Below are 22,791 nucleotides of genomic sequence, written 5' to 3'. Positions count from 1 at the left end.
TGGAGGCCTGAGGACTGGCATCCAGGGGCCTCCCCAGCTGGCCCACATCTCAGCTCTGACTGTCACACGGAACAAATGATTGTAATACAAACGGTGGACGGTTCCCAGCTCTGGGCAACAACGCAGAGGGACGCCTCCCCCCATGCAACGCGGAGCGAGGCTGCTCTCATGACAGTTGGGTCCACCTCCTCTTTCATCCTTTTTCACATGGTCAACATTTCTTCGCTACCAATTAACCAATCTGTTTGATCAAATCTTACTCCCAGCATCAGCAACATTTGTGCCCTACTAAATTAATTGCACCGAAAAGCAACCACTTCTCCTGTAGCAGGCAAAGCCGTCCTGCTCAGAAGACACGGCATATGGCGGACGGGCAGCAGCGAGAGGCAGGAACCTGATCAGAGGGAGCTGATGGCTTTATTCTTCCTTCCAGCCAGAGGCTTACTCCGTCTGCGTCAGGACAACACATCAGTTTGCCGCCTGAACCTGATTTGAGGGGGCAAGGGGACTTTTTCAAACTCGTTAGCGTCTTCAAATGATAAACTTAGTTAAGCCGGGTCCCCATCTGCGAGGTGCTGGGCCTTTTCCATCTCCGATGTTCCAGAAAATCAGATTTTCCTTTTCTTAACTTCTCCTGATGGAATGGATTTTGAAAAGTGCAGATCCTTCAAAAAGACCGTCTGAAAACATCCTTCCGTTTAGAAAATGAGCTTCCACTTCCTTGTCTCACAGGCTTCTCTGAAAGGGGCCAATCCTAACCCACAGAAACCTGCCAGCACCAGGGTGGTGAGAGGACAGGGAGCAGGGACGCGAGGTGGGGGGAGGCCCCTGCCTCCCGCCCCCGAATAGCCCTCACCACCTGCATCCCCAGTCCACCTCGTGGAAGCCCACTTCCCCTGGACGTGCTCCCACCCAGCCCACCCCCGGGACGGGGAGCGGCGCCTCGGGACCAGGTCCCTCGGGACCAGGTCCCTCCCCCCGCCTCCCACCGCCTGGCCTTGGACCCGTTTGTCCTCTTTCTTCAGCAGAAGAAAGCCTGACTCCAAGGAGTGTATGCCACCGACACGGGGCTGGCGTGGCCCCACCACCGAGGAGCTGGAGTCCGGTCACTTCTCACCTGTCCAGATCACCATCCCCAGGTTGGCTTCCTCTCTGCTCTGCGCTCCATGCTCCCCAGAAACCCCACTTCCAGAGGCTTCTCTCCTTCTGGGCACCAGACTCCTGCCTGGCATCGGGACGAGCTTCTCTTGCCCAGGAATCCAGAAAGCCGCGAACGTCTCCCTGGCCCTGTCTGATCACCGCGGCCCCAGGCAAGCAAGGTGCTGCCGACGAGGCCGGGCCCCTGAGGCCCCGTGCACCCTGAACCCAGGGGGACCCCTGTAGAGCACCTGGCTCTGAACAGGGGTTCCTCAGACACAGATGGAGGTTCTGTTAACAAAGACCTGTGAACAGCGAGGGACAGACAAGCAAACCAGAAGCCCCTGCTTCTTCCCAAGCTGCCCTCAGACCCCGAGGCCCAGGAGGTAAGTTGTGTGCACTCCCAGGGCACCCCCCAGGCACCCACCGGTAACTCAGTTCCTCCTTCTGGGGTTCTTCAGATCAGCAGAGACCACCGGGAGATTTCTGTGCCTGGGAGGGGGTCCGGGGGGCCCTTGGAACAAAGGCCCGACCCCTCGCCCACACCAGCGGCCAGCGGCCACCCACCACCCACTCTGTCTGGAGGGGAAGAGGCTCATCTGCCTGAAAGAAAGATGGAGACAAAGCCACCTCCTGGACATCCCAGTCCTCCCTCCTGTCACGCAGGCTGAGACCAAGGCTGCCTTAACTTGGACGTGAAATTAACAGCTCCCTCCATTTGGTTCTGAAAACGTATTTACCCGCGGCCTATGCACTGTGAGAAGTGGTGGCCAGGGCAACCCAGCGGGAGCTAAGAAATCAGGGAGACGTACGTCCTCCGTGAAGGAAATCCAGCAACGCTCACACCCACCACTGGGACTCTCACCTGAACCCACTTCCCCGCCCGGCCCCCAGGCCCGGCTGGTGCTCCTGGCCCGCGTGGTGGGGGATTCAGCACAAAGCACAATGAGGACACTGCCTTGGCGGGTCCGCTATCTCACAGCTGGCTAAACCAGGCCCGTGTGGCACACGGGGTTAGGAAGGAAGGAACGAATAGATGGTAAACATGACCAGGCCCCGAAGAGCCACCACGGGAGAGCCACACGGGAGCAGGGCCAGCCTGTGACATGACTCTCCTCCCTGCGTTGTCAGAATGGAGTCCGCTGGGCAGGCACCGACCTTTCATCTCTGGAAAGGGGGCCTGCCCTGTAGCAGAGGGGCGGGGGGCTCAGCAGTGGGAAAGCATGCTTGCCCCAACTCCGGGGGAATGAGACTGAATGTCACCCGTGGGGGCCACGGTGGGGGCGAGGGGCCGACCGAATACTGGACTAGGGAGGCCAGTGCTGGCCTAGGCAGCTGCCCTGGGACCTGGGGGCCCGGGTCAACAGCAGGCAGAGGACGCGGGTAGGAGCTGCCGGGTGGAGGGGAGGGACGGGAGAGGGGCCGGGTGGTGCTGGCCACCCACCTCCGGGGTGCAGAGACTTGAGGCCCATGCTGGAAGGTGGCACCAAGTGCCACACAGAACTGACCGCCACCCTCAGCCCAGCCTTCCACTCAGGCAGCACCGGCCATCCATGTGCCTGCTGCGTGCAGTGGGGGACAGTAGGACGGAGGGAGCCGGGCCCTGCCTCCAGGGGTTCCCGGCTCACGTCAGCACAAAGCAGAAAGAAGCTGGAGGGAGGGGCCGGCACCGTGCAGCCCGGCAGGGCCTGGTGTCTCCTGACCCTGCAGCTGGCGCAGGGCAGGTGCTGCAGACACCGCGGGACTGCACACGCTACAGCAAGAAGGCGAGCCGCTGCGTGGGGGCCCCGGGGCTGCGTCCCACGGCCCCCACCCCCACCACGTGGATTTCTCCTTCTCTTTTTTTTTTTGGACTTTTAGGTCTGGAATTACTGAACAAAAGCACAGAAGCAGTTCTCTGGCTCTTGGCATCTTTTGTCCATTTCTTTTCTATTTCAATTTGACGTTTCTGGATGCAGTGTGAAAACGCTCACTCAACAGATTCGGGCCCATTTTGAGCAACATCACTTAGAAGGAAAAGAAAACCTGGAGAACCGGCAGGACACAAGCCGTTTCCTTAGTCACTGGTGAGGCTGCACCTTGCTTCACTGTGATCATTAAACTTCTGCTGCTCTGTGACCTCCCTCTTTAAGGTTTGGTCGTTTTCTGATGTGCATTGTTCTCACAATCCATGTCACCTCCTTGTATTTAAAGGTGTGAAATTCTGTGCCATACTCATCACAATTATTTTTCCCTCACCTGGCTTTCAATGTGAAAAGGTATTTTTATAAAAGTTTTTTTAAATCTTCATTGTTTTCAGATCCAGTCATTGTCCCCTTTCTGACGTCATGTTCCCACCCCTATTCAGAGCTCGAATCAACACTCGTTCCCTCACATTTTTTGGTTGTTTGTTTTGCTCTGTTTTCTAAGGGACTGCCTTTGGGGTCTGACTGACCCATCTGGGTTCAGTGAACTGCTCGTCTCGCCTGGAACATCCGGCCCCACCCCTCTGGACCTTCCTCTGTGAGCTGGTGCTCACGCGGTGGACAGAACAGACTCAGGGCCCAGCTCTCCATGCCTGCTGGCGGCACCTTGGGGGGCAGTGTTATGGGCTGAATTGTGGGCCCTCCCCCCCCCCCAAATTCACCTGCTGAAGTCTTAACCCCATCCCCTCAGGATGTGACTGCACTGGGAGGTGGGGCCTTTGAAGAAGTAATTTGTGTACAACGAGGTGATTGCGGTGGGCCCGGGTCCAAGAAGAGGAGGAGATCGGGACACAGACCTGCACAGAGGGGTGACCAGTAAGGGCACAGGGAGACAACGGCCGTCCACACACGCATGAGAGAGGCCTCGGGAGAAGCCAACCCTGCAGACCCCTTGATCTTGAACTTTCAGCCTCCAGGACAGAGAGAAATAAATTTCTGTGGCTTCAGCCCATCCACTCTGTGGTCCTTTGTCACAGCGGGTGGCCCGAGCAGGTGAACAGAGCGGAGGAATAAAGGACACCTCTCCCTCCCCACCTGGCTGGTAAGAGAGGGCCCCCCCCTCTGGAGTTAGAAGCCCCCACTGGCTGGGGACGTGGAGCTCCCATTGCCCTGGGCCCCAGCTGGTTCAAGGCCAAGCCAGGCTGCAGGCAGCCCTCTGTGGGCACAGCTGGGGGTCAGAGGTGGGCAGGTGACCTGAGCCGTCCCACAGGCATGAGCCTGGACAATGGCTGTGCCAGCTCTGTGGCCAAGGACAAAGTCCCCTGCAGACACAGTCATGCTGCAGGGGTGAGCAGAGCAGAGAGTGGGGCTGAGGCTGAGAGGTGAGGAGTGGCCAGCTCTAACCCCTGGCGGGAACTTCCCTTCCACGCATCAGCCACATCTTTTCTGTCCGACGGTTCAGCTGTATTCAGCTGCTGGGTTCCTGTGGAAGACGCTCATCAGGACGGAGTCCCTCCGCTCTTCCTTGGACTTTGTTCACTGTTACATCCAGGCCCCAGCACTTAGTATACATTCAAGAAATATTTGTTAAATGAATGAATGAAGAAGGCAATCTACAAATTAATCCTTCCACTGCTCAAACCTTCTATTAAATATTATAATTCAGGTCACGTGTTTCCTTCAAATAGCGGCATGAATGGTACTGACAATCTGGGGAAGTGGTTCTGGAAGTCTCATGATGTCTGTGAGCCATTTCTCTTCCTTCCCTCTGTGCTATGTTTGCTGTTTTTCCTTGTTTTACTTTGCTGTCTGTTCACAACAGCCTGCCCACCCCTACATAAGCCACCTCAAATAAACATCCAGGGGGCAGAGGTGCCCACGCTCAGGGCAGCTGCCAAGGGGAGAGGATAGCTCTGCACCGTGTGGCCTGTACTGGGAGCCGCCTCCCCACATCTTAGGGGGTTCAAGAGAGGTGACTGCTGATGTCTGTACCTGAACTCCCAAGAATGGGAACCCCCCAGGCCCCCACGTCCCAGCATTGAGCCACACCTCAGGACCAGCTCCAAGATGGTCACAGGATCTTCTGGGCCCCAGGTGGCCCCTGAGCAGGGCTTGCCTCAGGGCATGTGACCCTTGCAGTCACACGGGGCCACCCCGGTGCTCCAAAGGGCTTATGCTTGGCTCCATGGTCTGCTGTCACCATCTTGAAACTCTTGATAATTTTTGAACTAGGGGCCCCACACTTTCATCACGCACAGACCCCACAAATCTGCAGCCAGCCTTGCCCTGGACAAGGGCTGTCAGGGCGGGAGCAGTCTGGGCGCAGGCTTACCTGCCGGAATCCAGATCCAGCAGGAATCAGTCCTCCTGCCAACTGTGGGCCGCAAGCCCTGCTCCCACGGCCCGGCCTTTGCATGGGTTCTGAGCAACCTCAGATGTACAGGAAGGGACTATTTCAGGCAACGAGACAGGCTCTGGTGGCGAAGTCTGACCCCCAGAAGCCGTGGGGCCTTGCTCTCCTCCACCTGCCACCAGCAGACGCAGGATCTCGAGGGGCTGCCTGGACAGGCTCCCACCAGCGGAGGAAGACCACGCACCGGGTAGCCAGAGGCCCCACACATTTTGTCTGGATTGTGCCAAACGGCGAGCCTGGCTCCCCCGACTTCCTCCAGCCCCCAGCCCCCAGCGCCCAAGCGCCCAGCCCCCAGCGTCCAGCACAGGCAGTTATTCCGACGAACAAAAGCAGCAGCCGCTCCAGCAGAAACATCTCAGGGGCCTGCTGGCGTGTCTGACTTCTGCCAGGATTTGCAGGTGGACAAAGATTAATCGTCTGCGAAGCTTTCTTGCACAATGCAGTGCAGACGGGGTGTCACTGGACTTCACAGCTCCCTGCCTCCCCATCCCCACAAAGGACACTGGATCCCACTAATTCCACCTGCACAAAACCAGTTCCTTGCAGCTCAAGGTGGTTTTGCGAAAGCTTTGGGTAGGTGTGTGCACGCATGCAGTATTTAATATCAGAGAACCCATCTGCAGACCCCTTGAATATCACACTGCCCCTGGCATAGCACAAACCTGTGTGAAAATCTGCTACGTACACTTAAAATCAAGAGGCTCACTGGGAACTGACCAAAAGATGCAGGGATATTTGCATTTGCCCCCTGGGCACTGAAGTTCAGCCTCAACACACTCCACCGTTTCAAGCTTTCATCGTAAGTCTAAAATTTCATTAACACAAGGAGAGCTGTGCTCCAGGAGGCCCCTGCAGAAGCTTGGCACGTGGCTGTCCAGGGAGCTCCATGTGACACCGCCCGTGGTGGCCCCAGGAGAAAACCCCAGATGCCATCATTGTAGACTAAAGAAGCCAGATGCAAAAGGGTAGACGCTATGGGATTCCTCTGACCCAAAGTTCAAAATTAGGCAAAACGCATAGCAGACCCCTTCGGGGAGTGACCACCAGGAGAGGGCCCGGCGCGCGGCCCCACTCTGCCCCGGGATTAGGCTGGTGCTGGCGACACGGCGCTTAGTTTGAGCTTTGCCACCTGGACACTCACGACTTGCGTGACTTTTCTGCACATTGTCACAGGTCAGCCAAGAGGTTTTACAGCCTTCATGGCATTGCAGCAACGTAGCAAAGCAACCACTTGTGTAGCATAAATTGAGGTTCTGAAGGAACCTCATGTCTTGCCTACAATTCTCTAAAGTAACTGGCAGAGCCAAGATTCTCAATCGTCATCCTTCCCAACAACCTTGGAAAGGCCCTTAAACTCAACAGATGAGAAGGAAGCCCTCAGCAACAGAGAGCAGAGGGGAAGTTTCCCAGCCGGGAGCTGAACAGACACGCAGCCCCTCCCGTTCCATGTCTGAGCTGTGTTAATGTGGCCGCTATTTGTAAACGCATAGAAGGGCCCAGAGCGAAAACAGTAGGGGCACAGCCGGGAGTTTATAAAGTTCAAGAGATACTACAGGCCACAGATATTTGCTGCCCCATCGCTTCGACCTGAGGCCGATGTTCACACGTGAGGCCGGCGCACAGACACCGCCACCCTGCAGGTGTCGGCTCCTATCACGTCTCCCCGGGAGGCGTTGGCCCAGCCCAGCAGGGACGTGGAGGCCTCCTTCCTGTGCTTACTTCTGCCCTCTTCTCACAAGTAGAAATGGTGAGTACCCGATCGCAGCAGCTCCTTTGCATCTCGACAAAACACTCAGCCACTCCACTGCCCGGAGCGACTGGCCAGACTCCCGAGCAGATGCAAACCTGTGTCCGTCAGCTTCCTGGGAGGCTCCGGACTAAGGGGCGGAGGCAGGAGAGCAGGAAGGCATCAAGGGTTTATTTATAAGCTCTAGACTTGGCACGGGGACTCGGCCTGAAGCAGGCATGTCCCAAACCTTAAAGTCTCCCTGGGGGTGTGCAGGGCACGGTCAGGATGACACGGAGGGGGTGGCGGGACAGAGCCTGCAGATTCCCTGTCCCCACCTCGACCTCAGTCAGAGCCTCTGGAGGAGGACACAGGGACCCTCCCTCTCTTGGGAGAAGAGGAAAGGTTGTGACAACAGACCCTGACACCCAGGTTGAGGGAAAACACACACACCTAACGTTCCTTCTGCTTTTAGTTTTTAATCTGAAGTTATGCACTAGGGCTGGTGCATCACTCCAGCTGGTTTGGTTTTAGAAAGACCTGCTCGCAGAGTCTGGAAAACGCGTCATAAATTGACAGATGGTGCTGGAGCGAGGACTGGGCGCGAGGCGCGGCCACAGGAACCGGGCTGGGAACTGCCCTCCATATGCCGGGTGGTCCGTCACCCAGGTCAGCGCCCAGGCCTTCCGCTGAGAGGCCTGGTGGCCCCAGGCTCGGACGCATCTCAGCCCAGACTCCAGTGCCTCTCCCTCCAGCCGTGAGGCTTTGGGTGGGGTTCCCAACCCTTGCCAATCAGATCTGACTGAAAACACTGAACTAACCCTCTCTTACCTCTGCCTTGCCCCAAGTGCTTCAGTCTTCACTGCACCTTCGTCTACCTGAAGACGCTCTGGGCGACTCCCAACGCCGCGCGGCAGCCTCAGAGCGCAGGGCAAGAGTGCGTGTAATTTCCAAGCCCCGGTTGCTAATGAAATCCCAAACGTTCAGATTTTAATTGAACTAGATAAAGATTAAGAAGCTTAGCAGCAGCTGGCATTACGAATTAGTTCTCAGCTGAGCTTTATGTTGTTCCCTAAATCACCGCCTTTGTGACCGTCCTAAATTGTCCTTTATCTCGCTAATGCAGACATGATTCTTGGGGAACATCAGGCTCCCCATGTCCCCACTGCCTGAAATATTTTGATGTGTGAAGTCTTAATAGTCATTTTAATAATATTGTGATCCACACGTATGATGTATATTCAATATATTTTTGCACTAATTAGAAAAAAGAACGTCAAGGCCTTTATGTGACCTATTTTTAGAGATGAAGTTTATTGCCTGAGAGTCATCCCTGCATCGAGGAGCGAGGCAGCAGGACTCGGCGGAGGGCGTGTGCCCACGTTGAGGGGCTTCGGGAGCAGCGCGGACTCAGCAGACCAGGGGCCCCAAATGTTGGTGACACCCCCCCACCACAGGCAGGGACGCACAGCAGCCCCACTCAGGTAAACCGACATTGGAGTCGTGTCGATGCAGATGCCCCTGATGATGCCCACGGGTGTTTGTCCGTCCCCCACGTCCGTATGACAGTGACCAGAGGGCCAGCTCACGGTCTGCTCCTTCCCCAGAGGCCTCGGCAAAATCTTCCTCCCGCACCTGCGAGGTGGGCTGACAGCAGGGGCCCCGGACCCTTCAGTGAGACGCTGCGACACACGCGGGCACAGAGCTCGCACGGTGGGAACCCCCCCTCCCCCTCCCCCTGGAGCCTGGGAGGGCTGTGGGGTCAAGAGTCCGAGCGCAGCTCTCCAAATGGCTCAAGGGAGCAGGTGGGAGTCCGGCCAGCAGTCGGCCGCGGTGCAGGCCGATGGCTGCGGCTTGAGGATGTTCTAGATGAAGGACGCGAACGGGTTTGCTTCCTGGGGTGCCCGCCTTCCTGGGGGTCCTGCCAGGAAACCAGGCTTTCCCACCTACAAGAAGTGGCACCATGGGAGGTGGGAGTCGGCCTCGCCCCCTGCAGGGGACCTGCGAGTGTGTGGGCAGGTGGGGGGAACCATGAGTGTGTTCTCTGTGTCTGTGAGTCTCTGTTTTATAAATATGTTCACTTGTATCTTTTTAGATTCCACATTTAAGTGATACCATGTGATACCTGTCTTTGCCTGGCTCACTTCACTTAGCATGACGACCTCCAGGTCCATCCCTGTTGCTGTAAATGGCATTGTTTTACTCTTTTTATGGCTGAGTAGTATTCCATTGTATACATACACCACAACTTCTTTACCCAGTCATCTGTCGATGGACACTTAGTTTGCTGCCATGTCTTGGCTGTTGCAAACAGTGCTGCTGTGAACACTGGGGTGCATGTGTCTTTCTGAATTAGAGTTCCCTCCTGATACGTGCCCAGGCCATGCCGGTGCTCCCAGGCCTGCAGACATGCTGTCCACTCTCTGCCCACCCAAACTGTCCCCTGCCCTTCTCTTGTGGGTCTCTGCCCCAAACTGGATGGAGTAAAGGTCTCCTTCCTTCCTTATAAGAACACCAGCCACGGGACTTCAGGCCCACCCCAATCCCGTGTGACCTCACCCTAACTGGATTAAATCTGCACAGACCCTCTCTTCCCCCAAATAAAGCCGCACTCTTGGTCCCAGGGAGCTAGGGCCTCAGCACATCCCTGTGGGAGACACAGTGCAGCCCGCCACACTTGGTGATGTTCTTGGTCAAAGTGCTGCCACTAGGGCTACAGCGTCACTGTGTTCAGAAACCAAGCGTGTGGCCTTCCCAGTTCCCGACTTAGACAAACACCGTGCTCACCACACGCACGCACACACATACACAGACACACATGCACGCACTTGGTCGCACCATTGCCATGAGAAAGGGACCCTCAGCAGCCTTGAATTTCTGTGCAGACTCCTCTGCAGCTCAACTTGGAAGTGACTTTCTTTTGTGTGTGTGCCTTGAAATGTATTTATTGTTTTTGGCAAGAGAAAAAGGCGGTGATTATAGGAGAATCTGAGGTTCTGCGGTTGCCAGAGGCTCAAGGTGTCTGCCACAGACGATGTGTTACTTCTCTGAGGAGAAGCAATGCTGACATGCCCACGCCAGCATCAGACGCTCAGACGGTCCACGGCAACGCACACAGGGCATGTCCTCCTGCCATATTCGGAGGACTGGAGAGGACCTGGCTGGTGAGAATGTCCCAGGAACACGACCCAGGAGAGAAGAAAGTGGGGATGCTGAGAAGAAGGGGTGACAGAGGGACAGAGCCAGGCCTTTGGCCGGGTTGGGGGTCCTCGGTGCTCTGAGGGGACGGCTGATGGGCTAGGACGATGGATCAATAAATCACATGGACTCAGTCTAATCCAAGTGACGTGTGCACACTGGACTTCACTGACCTCCTTGCCAGTTCAGAGCCAGTGGCCGGGATGCCTGCGGTTGCTCAGGACCCAGAAACTCTGCTGGTGTTCAAGGTCACAGCCGCCAAACATAGGCCAGGAACGCTGCTCTAGGACAGGTCACCCTGACGCCACCACCTTTTCCCATCTCTCCGAGGCCCAGCCAAGGCAGCTCCCTCAATACCAGCGTCACTGAAATCACCGCAGAGAAGCCACCTCCTGACAACCAAAGCCTTCTTGGGATTCCGTGCAGGCTTCCCCAAAGCAGGATAATGTGCCCCCAGAACTGGCCCCAAACACCCAAACCCAGGAGAAGGTGGAGCCGTTTGTAATGGTGAAGACGCCTCCAGGCCCAGGAGAAGGGGCCTCCTGATCGCCGTTCAAACCACACCCTCACGGGACACTTGCTCTGGCCTCCCCACAGACTCGTGAAGTTTCAGCCACCAGATGAAAGGAACACACTAAAACAAGGGGGAACCCCCAGTAAAGGGTCTCACATGCACTGATGTCCCCATCACACACGAGACGTGGGAAACAGAGAACATGCTGACGACCTTCCAGAATCCAGCCTTCGCAGTGAGGCAGGAAGACACAGCTCTTCACTCAGTGGACAAACAGGTAAGCATCCACCATGGCCAGGCACTGTCCTTGGCCCTGGGAATAGCAGCGACTGAGGCAGGCGGACCCCTGCCCTCACGGAGCCGGCCCGTTCGTGGGATGACATGCATGTGCTCAATGGCACAAACTGATCACCGACAGTCACCTGGTAAGCGATGCTTTATGGTGAACACTGCTTTATGCCAGATATGGGAGCTCTTCATGCTACAAGGCCAATGCTTTTCCACGTTTTTAAAAATAGAAGGACCCACATTAGGAACACCATGATACACTGTAGGTAAAGATTGCTGCTAGCTTTCCGGGTCCTGCTCACTTAATTCAGCCCCCAAGTGCTCTTAATAACACCAAGCACCTCCAGAAAAAAAATCTGCTGAGTAACAGCCATTATGGAGATACTCAAATTGATCCATCCATCCTTCCCTGCACCCATTCTCACACCCCTCCACCCATCTGTGAATCTATGCATCCATCCACCCTCCATCCTCCATCATCCATCATCCGTCCATCCACTCTCCCTTCCACCTGACTTGGTCTGAAACACCCAGCTCAGGGACCTTGGGCCAGACCTGTTTCTCCCCACACCCTGTCCAAATGCCCACCCAGAGTTTGCCCTCGAAAATGTGCTTTTCAGACCATGGCCACCAGTGAGCCGTGATGAACATTTTAACATAAAATACAGCAGAATGGAAAGCACCCGTGTAAGCAGGTTGCCTGTGCTAGGAAGGCAGACGCTGCGCCGTGACAGTTTATCTCTGTGGGGGGCTGTTTGTGTGTCTGTGTGTGTGTGTGGGGGGGGGTAGTTTACTGCCTTACATTTTAAAATTCATTTTTTCCTCTGAGTTATGGTCAGAAAACTTTGAGAGCCCACACCCAGCGGATCCCGCCGTCTGAACCGTACACTCCAGGGAAGCAGGAACCTTATGGCCTTGCTGCCTAGAACAGCTCCAGGGCTGGGAGCTGCGCCTGGCAGGCAGCGGGTCACACACACACACACACACACACCCCATATTGTTTCACACAATCCCTAAGGGTTCCAGCATGGTGGCTGTTTAATGTGCAGTAGACAAGTCATCTGGTCTACCCGCTGCCCCCACCCCTCTCTCCTTCTCTTGGACGCTCTGCCTTGTCCCCTGCCCTCAGCATAGCCATCATCCTCCCGAACCCCCAGCCACCACCTCCGTGTCCTGGCCTGGACCCCTCCCATGTGCTCCCACTGCACCCACTCATCCAGCCCGTGGCCCTGCCTCACTGTACAGCTGTCCTTCGGCTTGTCTGCTCCCTCCTGCAGACTTGGAGGGCAGATGCCATGTTTACTGCTTTATCTTTGAGCCCAGCCCAGCACTGGAGCCAAGGTGACAGCAGGGCTGTGCACCAGATGGGCGGACAATGCGCTTGAACCTGTGGGTGGGGGCGGGGAATCCAGGAAGGCAGGTCCCGACAGAGCGGGTGGTCAGGGACAGTAACCGAGGTTAAGGATAAAGGGAGTCAGCCTCCCTCCCCCCCACGGGGGCAACGGGACCACCTGCTTGCAGCTCTGAGGAGTCGGGGAGTGGATGTCAGGTGCTGGGTCTTCCGGCCTGCGGGGCTGGGGTGCGGGTGAGGGGCCATCCATTCATCTGCCTCAGCCTCGACTCAGCCTCCTCTGACCGTGCTGAGGGCCCCCTCGGCTCCTGGTCTTATCTCCTCGCGTGTAAACACAGGAGGCCCAGACGGTGCCCAAGGCCACTTCCGCATCTACAGCTTGCTGGAATGAGTGTCGATGTTCCATGGGCTCGAGCATCAAAAGCACAGATTCCGAAAGCCGGGAGGACTTTCTGGCCATTACTACTGAGTCCGCTCTGCAACATCATGGAAGATTTCAATGTTTGCAAAGTGCGTTTGCATTCACGATAGCATCTTATCCTCACAACGGTCTGGGATGTGACGGGAACGAACGTCATGACCCTTCTGTGCAGACGGCAGGCCTGGCGCCCAGTGTGAGGCTACACACTTAATCGGTGTGCCTCCAGGCTGTTGGACTCCAGAGCCCCAAGGGAGCCTTCATAATTCTAGGTCTCTATGAAAAACCTGCATTAAAACATCGATAAACATGCCCCAACCTCAGCAAACTTAAAACTCTTTCCACGAAGCAGGGAGGGTGATATAATTGCATTTTAAAATGCAGAGCATCTTCAGCCCACATCCCTGCCTGTGGTGGCTGCTGGGTCTCCTCCCTGTGACGCAGGCACCAGGACTGTGTCCGCCTTGCAACTCTGTCATCTATCCATCAGCCTGGAGGAGGCCCCCACTCCTAACTGCCACATCCCCTGCACACGTGTGCCAGCGGAAGGTCAGGACGTGTGTGGTCAACACACAGGGCTGTCCCTGCCACACTGACCACCTCCCCTGAGCCGGGTTTCTGTGGCACTAAACCCAGGGGGCCTTGCTGGCCCTGTGGATATTCTGGTGTCACTTCATACTTCACATGAGGTCACCGAGCAAGTGTCTGACACCTGCTTCATACAAAGGCCGAGAATGCTGCTGGCTGTAGCCATCCTCTCCAGGCACCCCCACCCCCAGTGGCACCAGGGAGGCTCCTCTTGAGCGCTGCCAGCTGGCGGGGCTCTGTGCCCTCACTGTGGGAAGGCAGGGGAGCAAAAGCAGGCAGAGTTCAGGGTCGACCTGCCCTGGAGGACAGGGAGGGCTGCAGGGGATGGAGAACTCAGGCTGGGGTCCCACTGCACCCCTGAGCCTCGGCGTGCACCATAGAGTGAGTGCCTGGCAGGTAAGATGGGGAGGAAGCCCTGAGCACAGCGCCTCTGGGACCCGACAAGGCCAAGCAGGGCGGGGTGCCGTGGAGCCACTCCCTCCCCTGGGGCCCCATCACCCCAGACCCACAAGCAGGAGCACCTGCGAATTTCCCTTGTGGCCTGGGAGCAGGAAAGAGAGGCCCCTTCTAAAGCAGGTGAGTGCTCCGTAAAGCCCTTCCCACTATCATCGCAGGAGAGAATGATTTCCCGGCTTTTCAAATGTTTTTTTGTTCTTTCCTAATAGGATCTCTTTAAGCCACTTTCCTTTTAAGCCCCAGTTTACTTGCAAGAGGCTCGAGTCTCTGACTTTCGCCTCAGAACCTGATGATTTTATTATTGCCCAAGGACGACGAATCCCTTGACCCCCAGCTCAGATAAAAGCCGAGGCTGCTTCTACTGTGTCAGCAGGCCGCCTGCCCTCCCCGCGCAGCAGCCCCTGCAGCGCCGGCTCCAGCCGGCGGGCGGGCCGGGGTCTCAGGCGCCTTCCTTCACCGTGTCTCCCACATGCAGCAGTGGCTGCCCAGGGCCCTGGGCACGGCAGCTCTGGCCTGGCTGCCGTAGCCGGGGCCCTGGGGCCGCTGGACAAGCAGGCCCGTTCATCAGGGGCTGCCAGCACCCCCCACTCAGGTCACGACAGCACTGATGGATCTTGAGGTAAACAGGCGAAGCCCTGCCTGTCCGCCCTCCCCTGGCCCTGGCCCTGGCCCCGGCCCCAGGGAGGCCCACCCGCAGTGCCCACAGGGCGCCCGGCCACCCCGCAACACCTGCTGGATCTCAACACCAGGGACAGGGGCGATAGGCTGTCAGCCAAGACCAACAAGAGCGATCTTTTCAGCCAAAAGAGGTTGCACAGGTCAACTTCAGGGGCCTGAGCCAAAGACAGGAAAGCCCTGTTTTTACGGTTCACCCAGGAAGTCCGGCCATTCTACTAGAGGAGACTTTCTGGGAACAGGTAACTAGAGGACCCCACCGAGGGATGCTTCTACTCAGGAAAAGCAAAACTGTGAGAATAAAAATATGCCAGCAGCGTCTTTCACCAAATGGACTTGGATAAACACAATTAAAGGCTGATCACTGTCCTTGCACATTCTGCGGGTTGTCATTTTTCTCTCACTGCGTGAAAAGCCATGACACTGACTGTCGGCCACTGGGACGCACAGCAAAGCATTCATTTCCCTGGAGATGTGGGTCGGGGCGGAGTGACCACAGGCACCTGGGTCGGGGCATCTCCATGCATCTTGGCTCCTGGGCTGTCTTCCACCCCAGAAACTAGGGCCAGGGTCATGGTCATGCCCCCACGCGGGACGCAGTGTGTGGGACTGATCAGAACCTCTCCTGCCGGGCGGCTGGCTGGACCCAGGGGTGCACACCTGGGCCTGGAGTGGTGCTGGGTCCCCAGTGAGCGCAGGGGGCCGCACGTGAGGCAGGTCCTGAGCGTGCCCAGGCCTCGAGCCTGTGACGGCCTGCTGACCCCAAGCTCTGACCCGCACGAGGATGCCCCACGAGGGAGCAGGAGGGCGGCGGTGTCCCCTGAGAACACCACGCCACTGTGGGACATAAAAGGGGTTCACGGCACCCCCATCCGTGCCCTGGACTGTGGTTATTTCCAAAAAGAGCCGCGGGGGGCTGAGTGACACACCCCAGCCCGCCATGTACCCGCAAGGTCGCTGCCACCCAGGCTCTCCCTACACGTCAGGACATTCCGAGGCGGCTGGATTCTTACCTCAATTCACAGAGAAGACTGAGGCTCCCCGAGGGCGGCGCCCGGAGTCCAGGGCAAGTAGATCCTTGGGTTCGAGTCCCACCAAAATTAACTAGTCAACAATCCCAACTTTCTGGAAGCGCCGTGGAGAAATCCGACCTCCGCCTTGTTTACAACGTCGCTTTTCTGGCTTTAATTTTTCCGTCCTCCGACTGGCCCACTTGACATCAAACCTGGGGTGAGTGTCCGTCACACAGGGTCCAGATACAGCAGGCGGGGACGCGTGCGCAGCGGTCACCAGGACTGACGTCGTCCCCCAGCAAGTGACCGCCAGGCCGCCGGAGACTCGGGGTGGGGGGGCTCCCCGCGACGCCAGCTCTGGCGGCGTCCTGGGCCCCCGCCCAGCCCGCGGGGCGCGCCTCCCGCCCCCGCCCGCTCGTTCCCCGGAAGCTGCAGCAGGAGGGGCTGCTCCTCACGTCCCCCTCGGCACGAGCACCGGCCTGGCCGCCTCCTCCCAGCCGGCCCGGAGGGGGCGGGCGGCCCGCGCGCGTGGGCGGGAAGCGGCTGCACATCCGGCCCGCGGGGGGCGGGGCCCCCCGCCGTCGCCCGCGCCCCGCCCCGCCCCGCCCCGCCCCGCCCTGCGGCGCCCCGGCCGCGGCCGCTCGGGTGGCCGGCTGGTCTGAGGGGACGGAGACCCTCTCGCTTCTCACCTCGGCTTTCTTGACGGAGCATCGGAAGGCAGGTGACGGACAGCGTTTCCCTCCACTGGCCGCCAGCCCGAGCGCCAGAGGTCCCTTCAGGTCTCTCAGCCGCCGCTGAACCGCCTCCTCAGCTCAACATGGCTGCCCTGCCCTGGCGCTGACCCCGGCTGACCCCGGCTGCCCTGCCCTGGCGCTGACCCCGCCTGACCCGCCGGCCCCGGATGCAGAGGGCGGAGGCCCCTCTGGAGGCCGCAGTCGTCTGGCCCCGGAGCACGGGCTGCACCCGGCCCAGCGGCCGCCCCGGGAGGCCCACGCCCAGGCCCCCCGGCAGGAGCGCGGGCCCCTCTAGCGAGGCGGAGCATGGCCGCCTGGAGCCGGGGTCCGCGGAGCCCCCGTCTCGGGGTCCTCGTCCGGGGCCAGCAGAGCTCACCGGCGGCGAGGAGCCGTCAGCTCTTAACTCCAGCCCCGTGGGAGCAGATCACTGGGCTGAGCACTGAACACACCAGCCAGCAAGTGTTCATTTCCCTCATCTTCCTTTACTGTGGCCGTGGTGGTGGTGGCATTATTAATGCCCAGCAGAAAACGCTCCTGGCAGCACTGGAAGGGCCCAGTCCTCTGCGTCCCTGCCTCTTCTGCCTCCTCTTTGCGGGTCCCTGGGACGCGGGGACTGCAGCCTGTAGGCACATGCCGTGGGCTCTGACCCAACTCTGAACTGCACTCACACGGCCACAGTGCTTGTCAGGCAGACGTGGGTTATAAGCTCCCTGACCTTGGCTGTGGCATCTAAGCTTGCTGGCCCCAGTTTCCTCATCTGTCAAATGGGGCCGTAACGCCAAGCTTCATAACGTTGCTATGAGGGCTAAAGAGTAATGCATTCAGAGCAATAGTTCTCAACCAGGAACAGTTTTCCTCCACATGCGCAGAAAACTAGGAACATGAAAATGGGAGAGTCTGGTAGAGAAGCAGAAAGCGGGGGCTCTGTGTGGGGTCAACTCCAACCTGCAGCCTCTGCTGTAAGCAGAGTCTCCCTGGCACACAGCTGCCCCATTCATCCCAAATTGTCTACGGCCACTTTTGTGCTGCAGCAGCCGAGGTGAGCAGGTCCCAGCAGACCTATCCTGCAAAGCCTAAAATAACTGTTATCTGGCCCTTTACAGAAAAGGCTTCCCCATGCCTCATCCTGGCAGCCTTAAATTTCAGTGCTGGATCCCAGGCCTTCAGAAAACCCCACTGCCTCTCAAAGAATCTGTGTTGGGGCTTCAGCCAGTCTGGATGGGCTCTGCTTACTTAGTCCTACAAACCACGGTCTCTAGATAAACAGCTTGCACCCAACACCCATCACCAGCACCGCCACCCTGCAGACACTCCTCACACAAGAGCACGTGTTAAGCACATAGGGACAAACTCTAAGAATATACCAAAACTACTTGAAAAAAGTTACAAAACTTTCCTGAGGGATCTCAGGGTGACAGGGCTAACAGAAACCCAAGTCGGGTTTGTAGGTTGAAGACAGAGGTCAGATTTCTTCCAAATGAATCTGTTTTCATACGAGGCCACTCCAGTCACCCCGAGAGAGAAAAACTGACAAATATGGACACACAATTTGCACAAGAAAACATGGGGAGGAATGGCAAATTTAGAAAAATTCCCAGCCGCTCTAATTAAATAAATGCACTATTAAACGATGCTCTCTTACACCTGTCAGACTGGAAAACGTCTTTAAAAGAACAGCCATGTACAAAGGAGGCACGGGAACCCCGGCGTCTCCGAAGTCCTGGCTGGGAACATAAATGGCTGCCTCCTCTCTGAAACATCCTTCAGACACACGGATCCAGGCCCGCATGGCCTCGGGAACACATTTCTGAATTCTGCTTCTCACAATGAGAAATGTGCCCTAAGATGCGCGTGTGTAGATTTTCTTCACGGCATCCATCATTTTCAGCAGCAGAGAACTGGAAATGTCCTTCTGTCCCTCCACGGCGCAGGCCCACCACATGCACACGCACATGCACACGTTCCACACGCACGCACGTCTGTGCAGCCATGTGTCTGCACATATGCGCACAGACACTCACATGCTTCTGTGCGTGCATGCACCACTCTCACAGCACCCGTGTGCATATGTGAACGCTCGCCACACACGCACATACATTATCGCATGTGTGTGCATACAAGTGGTATGCACACATAACACCCACGTGTGCACGCACCACACTCACACACTTGACACAGATGCGTGCAACACACAAGTGTGCCCACGTGACTGCATACCACACGTGTGTGCCCACGTGGTAACACACCACACCTACACAAGCTTATGCACATGTGCACACACACACACACACACACACGCCAGATGTGCCAAATGATTCAAAGTGGTTGTTCAGGGGAGGGAGACAAAATTACACTGATTTATTCTTTTCGTATTTTTCTGTTTTTCAAATTTTCAAAAGTAAATTGTTCAGCACTTTAAAAATACAAAATGATCTATTGAAGTAAGAGAGAGATGAAAGGTAGATGGTTCTGAAACAGAAGCCGTCGCACCCAACGCATGCCCGGGGCGACCTCCCGCCCTGGGCCGGCCCCTACTCCAGCCGGCCCCTCCTCCGCGCGGCTCTCTCCACGGCAGTCGGGATTTTCAGACGAACATCCGAATGGGTGCCGAGCGGGGACAGCTCGCTGAGCCTGCAGGCGCAGCCAGTGTGCTGTTCCTGTGTTTAATGTTAGCAGGCAGGCTGGCTGACGGGGAGACGACGGGGTCCCCTCCCACGGACGCACAGCTTCCAGGGTGTGTCCCCTCAGGCTTTGGTGCTGGCAGTGCGGACCCCCCAGGATCCCTGGTGCGGCCCTGGGGGGTGACAGGTGCACACGGAGCTCGCCTGGGTCTCTGCCTGGCCTCACACTGGTGATGGCACCGGGCTGGGAGGGGAGACACCCGCCCACCGCGGGCTCTGGGTCAGAACGTGCTGCCAGCTCTGAGCCTCGGGCAGGAGAGGAGCCGAGAGAGCCCCCGCGCAGCTCTGTCTACAGCCGGCCCAGCCCAGGCTCTCTGCCCCATCTGTGGACCATCTTACCCTTTCCCCTCCCATCCTCCTTACAACCTTCACGGCTCCCATGGGAAACACTTCATCACCAGGGAAAACAGAAAACCTACCACAAAGGGAAGCAACCGTCAGGAACACTGGGCGCGGAGCGAGGGTGCGAGCTCTCACCTGGACGCGGCCCTCGCCGGGCAGGTGCCGTGGGCGTGCTGGCCGCGGGCCCCTCCCCAGGGCGGCAAGCGCACACCTCGCACGCGGACGCCGCGCAGCACGCCACCCCGGGCTGCCGCCTGGGCCCCGCGAGGCTTCTGTTTTACGGGGCACATGCGTTTAAAAGGGGAATTTGTGCCACTGCCTCACCCTGTGCTTGCACGTAAGCGCAGTGAGAGCAACACAGTGCCGTTAAGCTCTCGCTCCACACCTGGCGCTGGCTTCCTCTGTGAAGAAGCGAGGTTCGCAAGAGTAAGGGCCTCCTGGCGGCCACCTGAGGCGCTGATGTTGGGTGAGAGCTTACAGGACAGCTGCTGTCCCGACCCTCCCCACCCGCCTTGCAACATGGGAGCCCCCTCAGGACTCAGTCCCCACCCCCCCATGCCTTGGGAGCCCCCGAGGGTCCCCGGGACTCACTCCCCACCCACCCTGCACCATGGGAGCCCCGAGGATCCTTCCAGGTGTTCACAGACCCCAAGTGTGGGCGTCACTGCAGAGCCTGATGTTTTGGACGTCTTCAGGCTCTGATAGCCTGTTTTGAATAAAGTGCAGTTAAAGTCTGCTTACCTGCACCAGCCTTCTCACCTCCTAACGCCCAGCCCCAGGTGTTCAGCCCCGAGGGGCCGCACACCCCACCCCACCCGGCCCCTGTGGTCAAGGCTCATGGCCAGCAGGAGAGCAGAGGGGTCTCCAGCCCTGCCTTGGAGGCCCAGAGCCCCACTGTCCACTGGGCCCTCCTCTGGCCTCTGGTCAGCACAGAGCCCTGTTTTAAAGATGCCAGGCCCGGTCCCCAAGGAGGTTTTCTTCCTTGCAACCAGCAGGCCAGATTGAGGTGTCCCCTCCTACCCAGCGGTCCAGCTGGACAAGGGAGTCCCAGACTCACACACGTGCTGGCCTCAGTGCATCGCCTGTTACTTAAAACCGACTGGAACCGAGTCATGGACCGTTGGCCTGAGATTCGGCCCAGAAACCTGCCGTGCTTGCCTGGCTCCCAGAATGTTACAGGATTAGGAATTTCCACACCAAAGTCCAGTCTGCCCGCGTGTCTGGGAACTGGAAGCAGGGAGCCCGGCCCTGGGGGCTGTGGGGGTGCCCGGGTTCTAGCCTCGGTGGACAGGGTCCTTCCCCTACTCAGGAGGACAGCACCCGGGGGTGACTGACCCCAGCAGGTGCACTGGGCGGACGGGAGGTCCAGTTGCTCGCCTCCCCGGGCTGAGCCGCACCACAGCTCCAGCAGTCGTACCTGCCAAGGGGCATAGGACATGGGGGCCCAGCCCCCCTGGGAGAGGACGGGGTCTCCGGAGTGGACTTGCCACCCGAGGTGAGGACAGGTAGGCTCTCCCCAGGGAGAGAGAGCAGCCAGAAGACTAGCCAAGGGATTCCAGCCACAGGGTTGGGGGAGGGGCGCAGGGAGCTGCACTGGGGGGTGAGGGGTGTGACAGTCACCAGACCTGCTCAGGAGGGGGCTGTGGGTGACGTTGGGAAGGATTAGAGCAGAGCAGGGACACGACCTGTGACCTGCTTGGCGACGGGCCCTGACTGCGTGTCCGCTGCGCCCGGCCTGCTCCAGGCCCTGGGGCACGGCCAGAGCAGGGCCTGTGTGTCCCTGGCACCACAATGTGGCAGAGGCGGGTGATGGGCGAGACAATAACAGTGAGGGGAACCGGGCAGCACCAGGGCCCCGAGGGGGCAGACGGAACTCGGGGGAGGAGGAGGGTGACAGCGGGACCAGACCCACCAGCAAGGGGACAGGAGCCGAGCACAGTGACAGGAAGTCCTGCAGCAGCGGAGGAGAGGGAGGAGAGGGTCCCGGCAGAGCAGGAGGGAGTGGGAGCTGGGGCGGGGCGGTGCAGGACGAGGAGGGCGCACACCCTGCGGGGGCTGCAAGGCCCGGGCAGAGGGCGGGTCAGAGCGCGCGGGCGGAGAGGCAGCCTGCAGCCCCCGGCGGACGCCCTCCAGCTGCAGTGGACGCTCTCGGGACGGTGGTCACGGCTGCAGGGCCGCTAACCCCTAGAAATACAGGAGCGGGCGGCCCTGGGAGTGAGGGAGGCCGGAGCCCCAGACAGAGCAAGCCCCAGCAAGCTCAGCACCCCTGCGTCACCGCAGCGGCTCTCATGGCACCTGCCACGGCAGAGGCCGGAAGTCGGTGTTCAGTCTCTGCAGAGAAGGCTCCTGGCCGCCGGGCTCTAATGGAATCCAGAGCCAGCCCCGCCTAAGAGGTGGAGCTCACCAAAGTAAGGCCTCGGGTCCCTGAAGTAGCAGGCCCCTCGGCCTCCCACGGGGCCCGTCCAGAGCAGCGTGACAGGTGACCCGTGTTCCCGGAGGACAGGGCGCGCCCCGCAGACCAGCTCCACTCCCCCGCGTTCCCTTCCCAGTTGCCTGTTTCTCCTGCACTTTGAACGGTCTCCTCTGGGAACACTTACTGTGAGTCCTGAGCTGCTTCCCGAGGGCCGAGCCCCAGGACAGAGTCTCCGGTACGCACAGAAGGAAAGGCATCCCCTGCCCCCCCCCCCCGGCCCACGGCCAGGGGGGCTGCTGCCTGACGTCACCGGGAGCCGCGATGAAGATCCAGTCCTCGGCCCACGAGCACATCACTTCAACATCGAGAATGAGGACTTCCGTGCACCACGACAACCCCCAAACACCACCACCTCATCTGGGAGGCCTCTGGCTCAGCAAAGCAGGGAAGGGAGATGGATCGATACAATGTTATCAGCCAAGCGGTTTGATTCCTGCACATTTAAGCACCAGGCACCTCTGGACCTCAATTCCCTCAGGTCAATATAATTTTACAGAGGTACCCAATGCTCGGCCGTGAAATAATGCTGGCAGACAGGCCTACCTGGGGAAGGGTGGAGGTGGCAGGGAGTAGGGGGTAGGTCAAACAATTTTAAAAACAAAGCAGAAGGCAGTCCGTGGGCCTCCTTGGCCCCCGGACCCCCAGCGAGGAACTGCCTGCCATGCAGACACCTGGATCAGCCGAGCAGCCCCCTGAGCAGGAGTCCACCATGGATGTGACTCTTGCCCAGGTCACAACACAGACTTTGAATCGGAGAAGTGCGCGGGGCTGACGTGTGGGGGCCCTGTTGGGCCTGATGGGCACCCTGTCTGCAGCTGCAAGCCAGGACCAGAGCCGGAGCACCCGCCTGCTCCTGTGTCATTGGAGCGCCCGTGAGCTG

At 58.5% G+C, this 22,791-nt stretch overlaps 1 protein-coding gene across 5 annotated transcripts in view; it reads right to left on the bottom strand.

Moving 5' to 3' along the window:
- Positions 1 to 22,791, bottom strand: part of CDH4 (cadherin 4) — a 465,344-nt gene that overhangs the window by 424,382 nt on the left and 18,171 nt on the right. Inside the window, exons 1-2 of one of the 5 annotated variants that reach the window (XM_032461484.1) lie at positions 16,371 to 16,493; positions 15,682 to 15,893 (exon numbers count right to left, since the gene is read on the bottom strand). The exons of 2 other annotated variants lie outside the window; for them this stretch is intronic. Coding sequence is in view for 1 of the 3 variants with exons in the window: in XM_032461485.1 (XP_032317376.1) it covers positions 16,371 to 16,392 (22 nt within the window). In the remaining 2 variants the exon portion in view is untranslated. Of the gene's footprint in view, positions 1 to 15,681; positions 16,207 to 16,370; positions 16,499 to 22,791 lie in introns of those variants that run through there. 2 more of the 5 variants (XM_032461485.1, XM_032461483.1) reach the window with 2 other exon arrangements.

Source organism: Camelus ferus, chromosome 19 (genome assembly GCF_009834535.1).
Source record: "Camelus ferus isolate YT-003-E chromosome 19, BCGSAC_Cfer_1.0, whole genome shotgun sequence".
NCBI classification, from domain to species: Eukaryota; Metazoa; Chordata; class Mammalia; order Artiodactyla; family Camelidae; genus Camelus; species Camelus ferus.
This window is presented reverse-complemented; position numbering and strand designations above follow the sequence as displayed.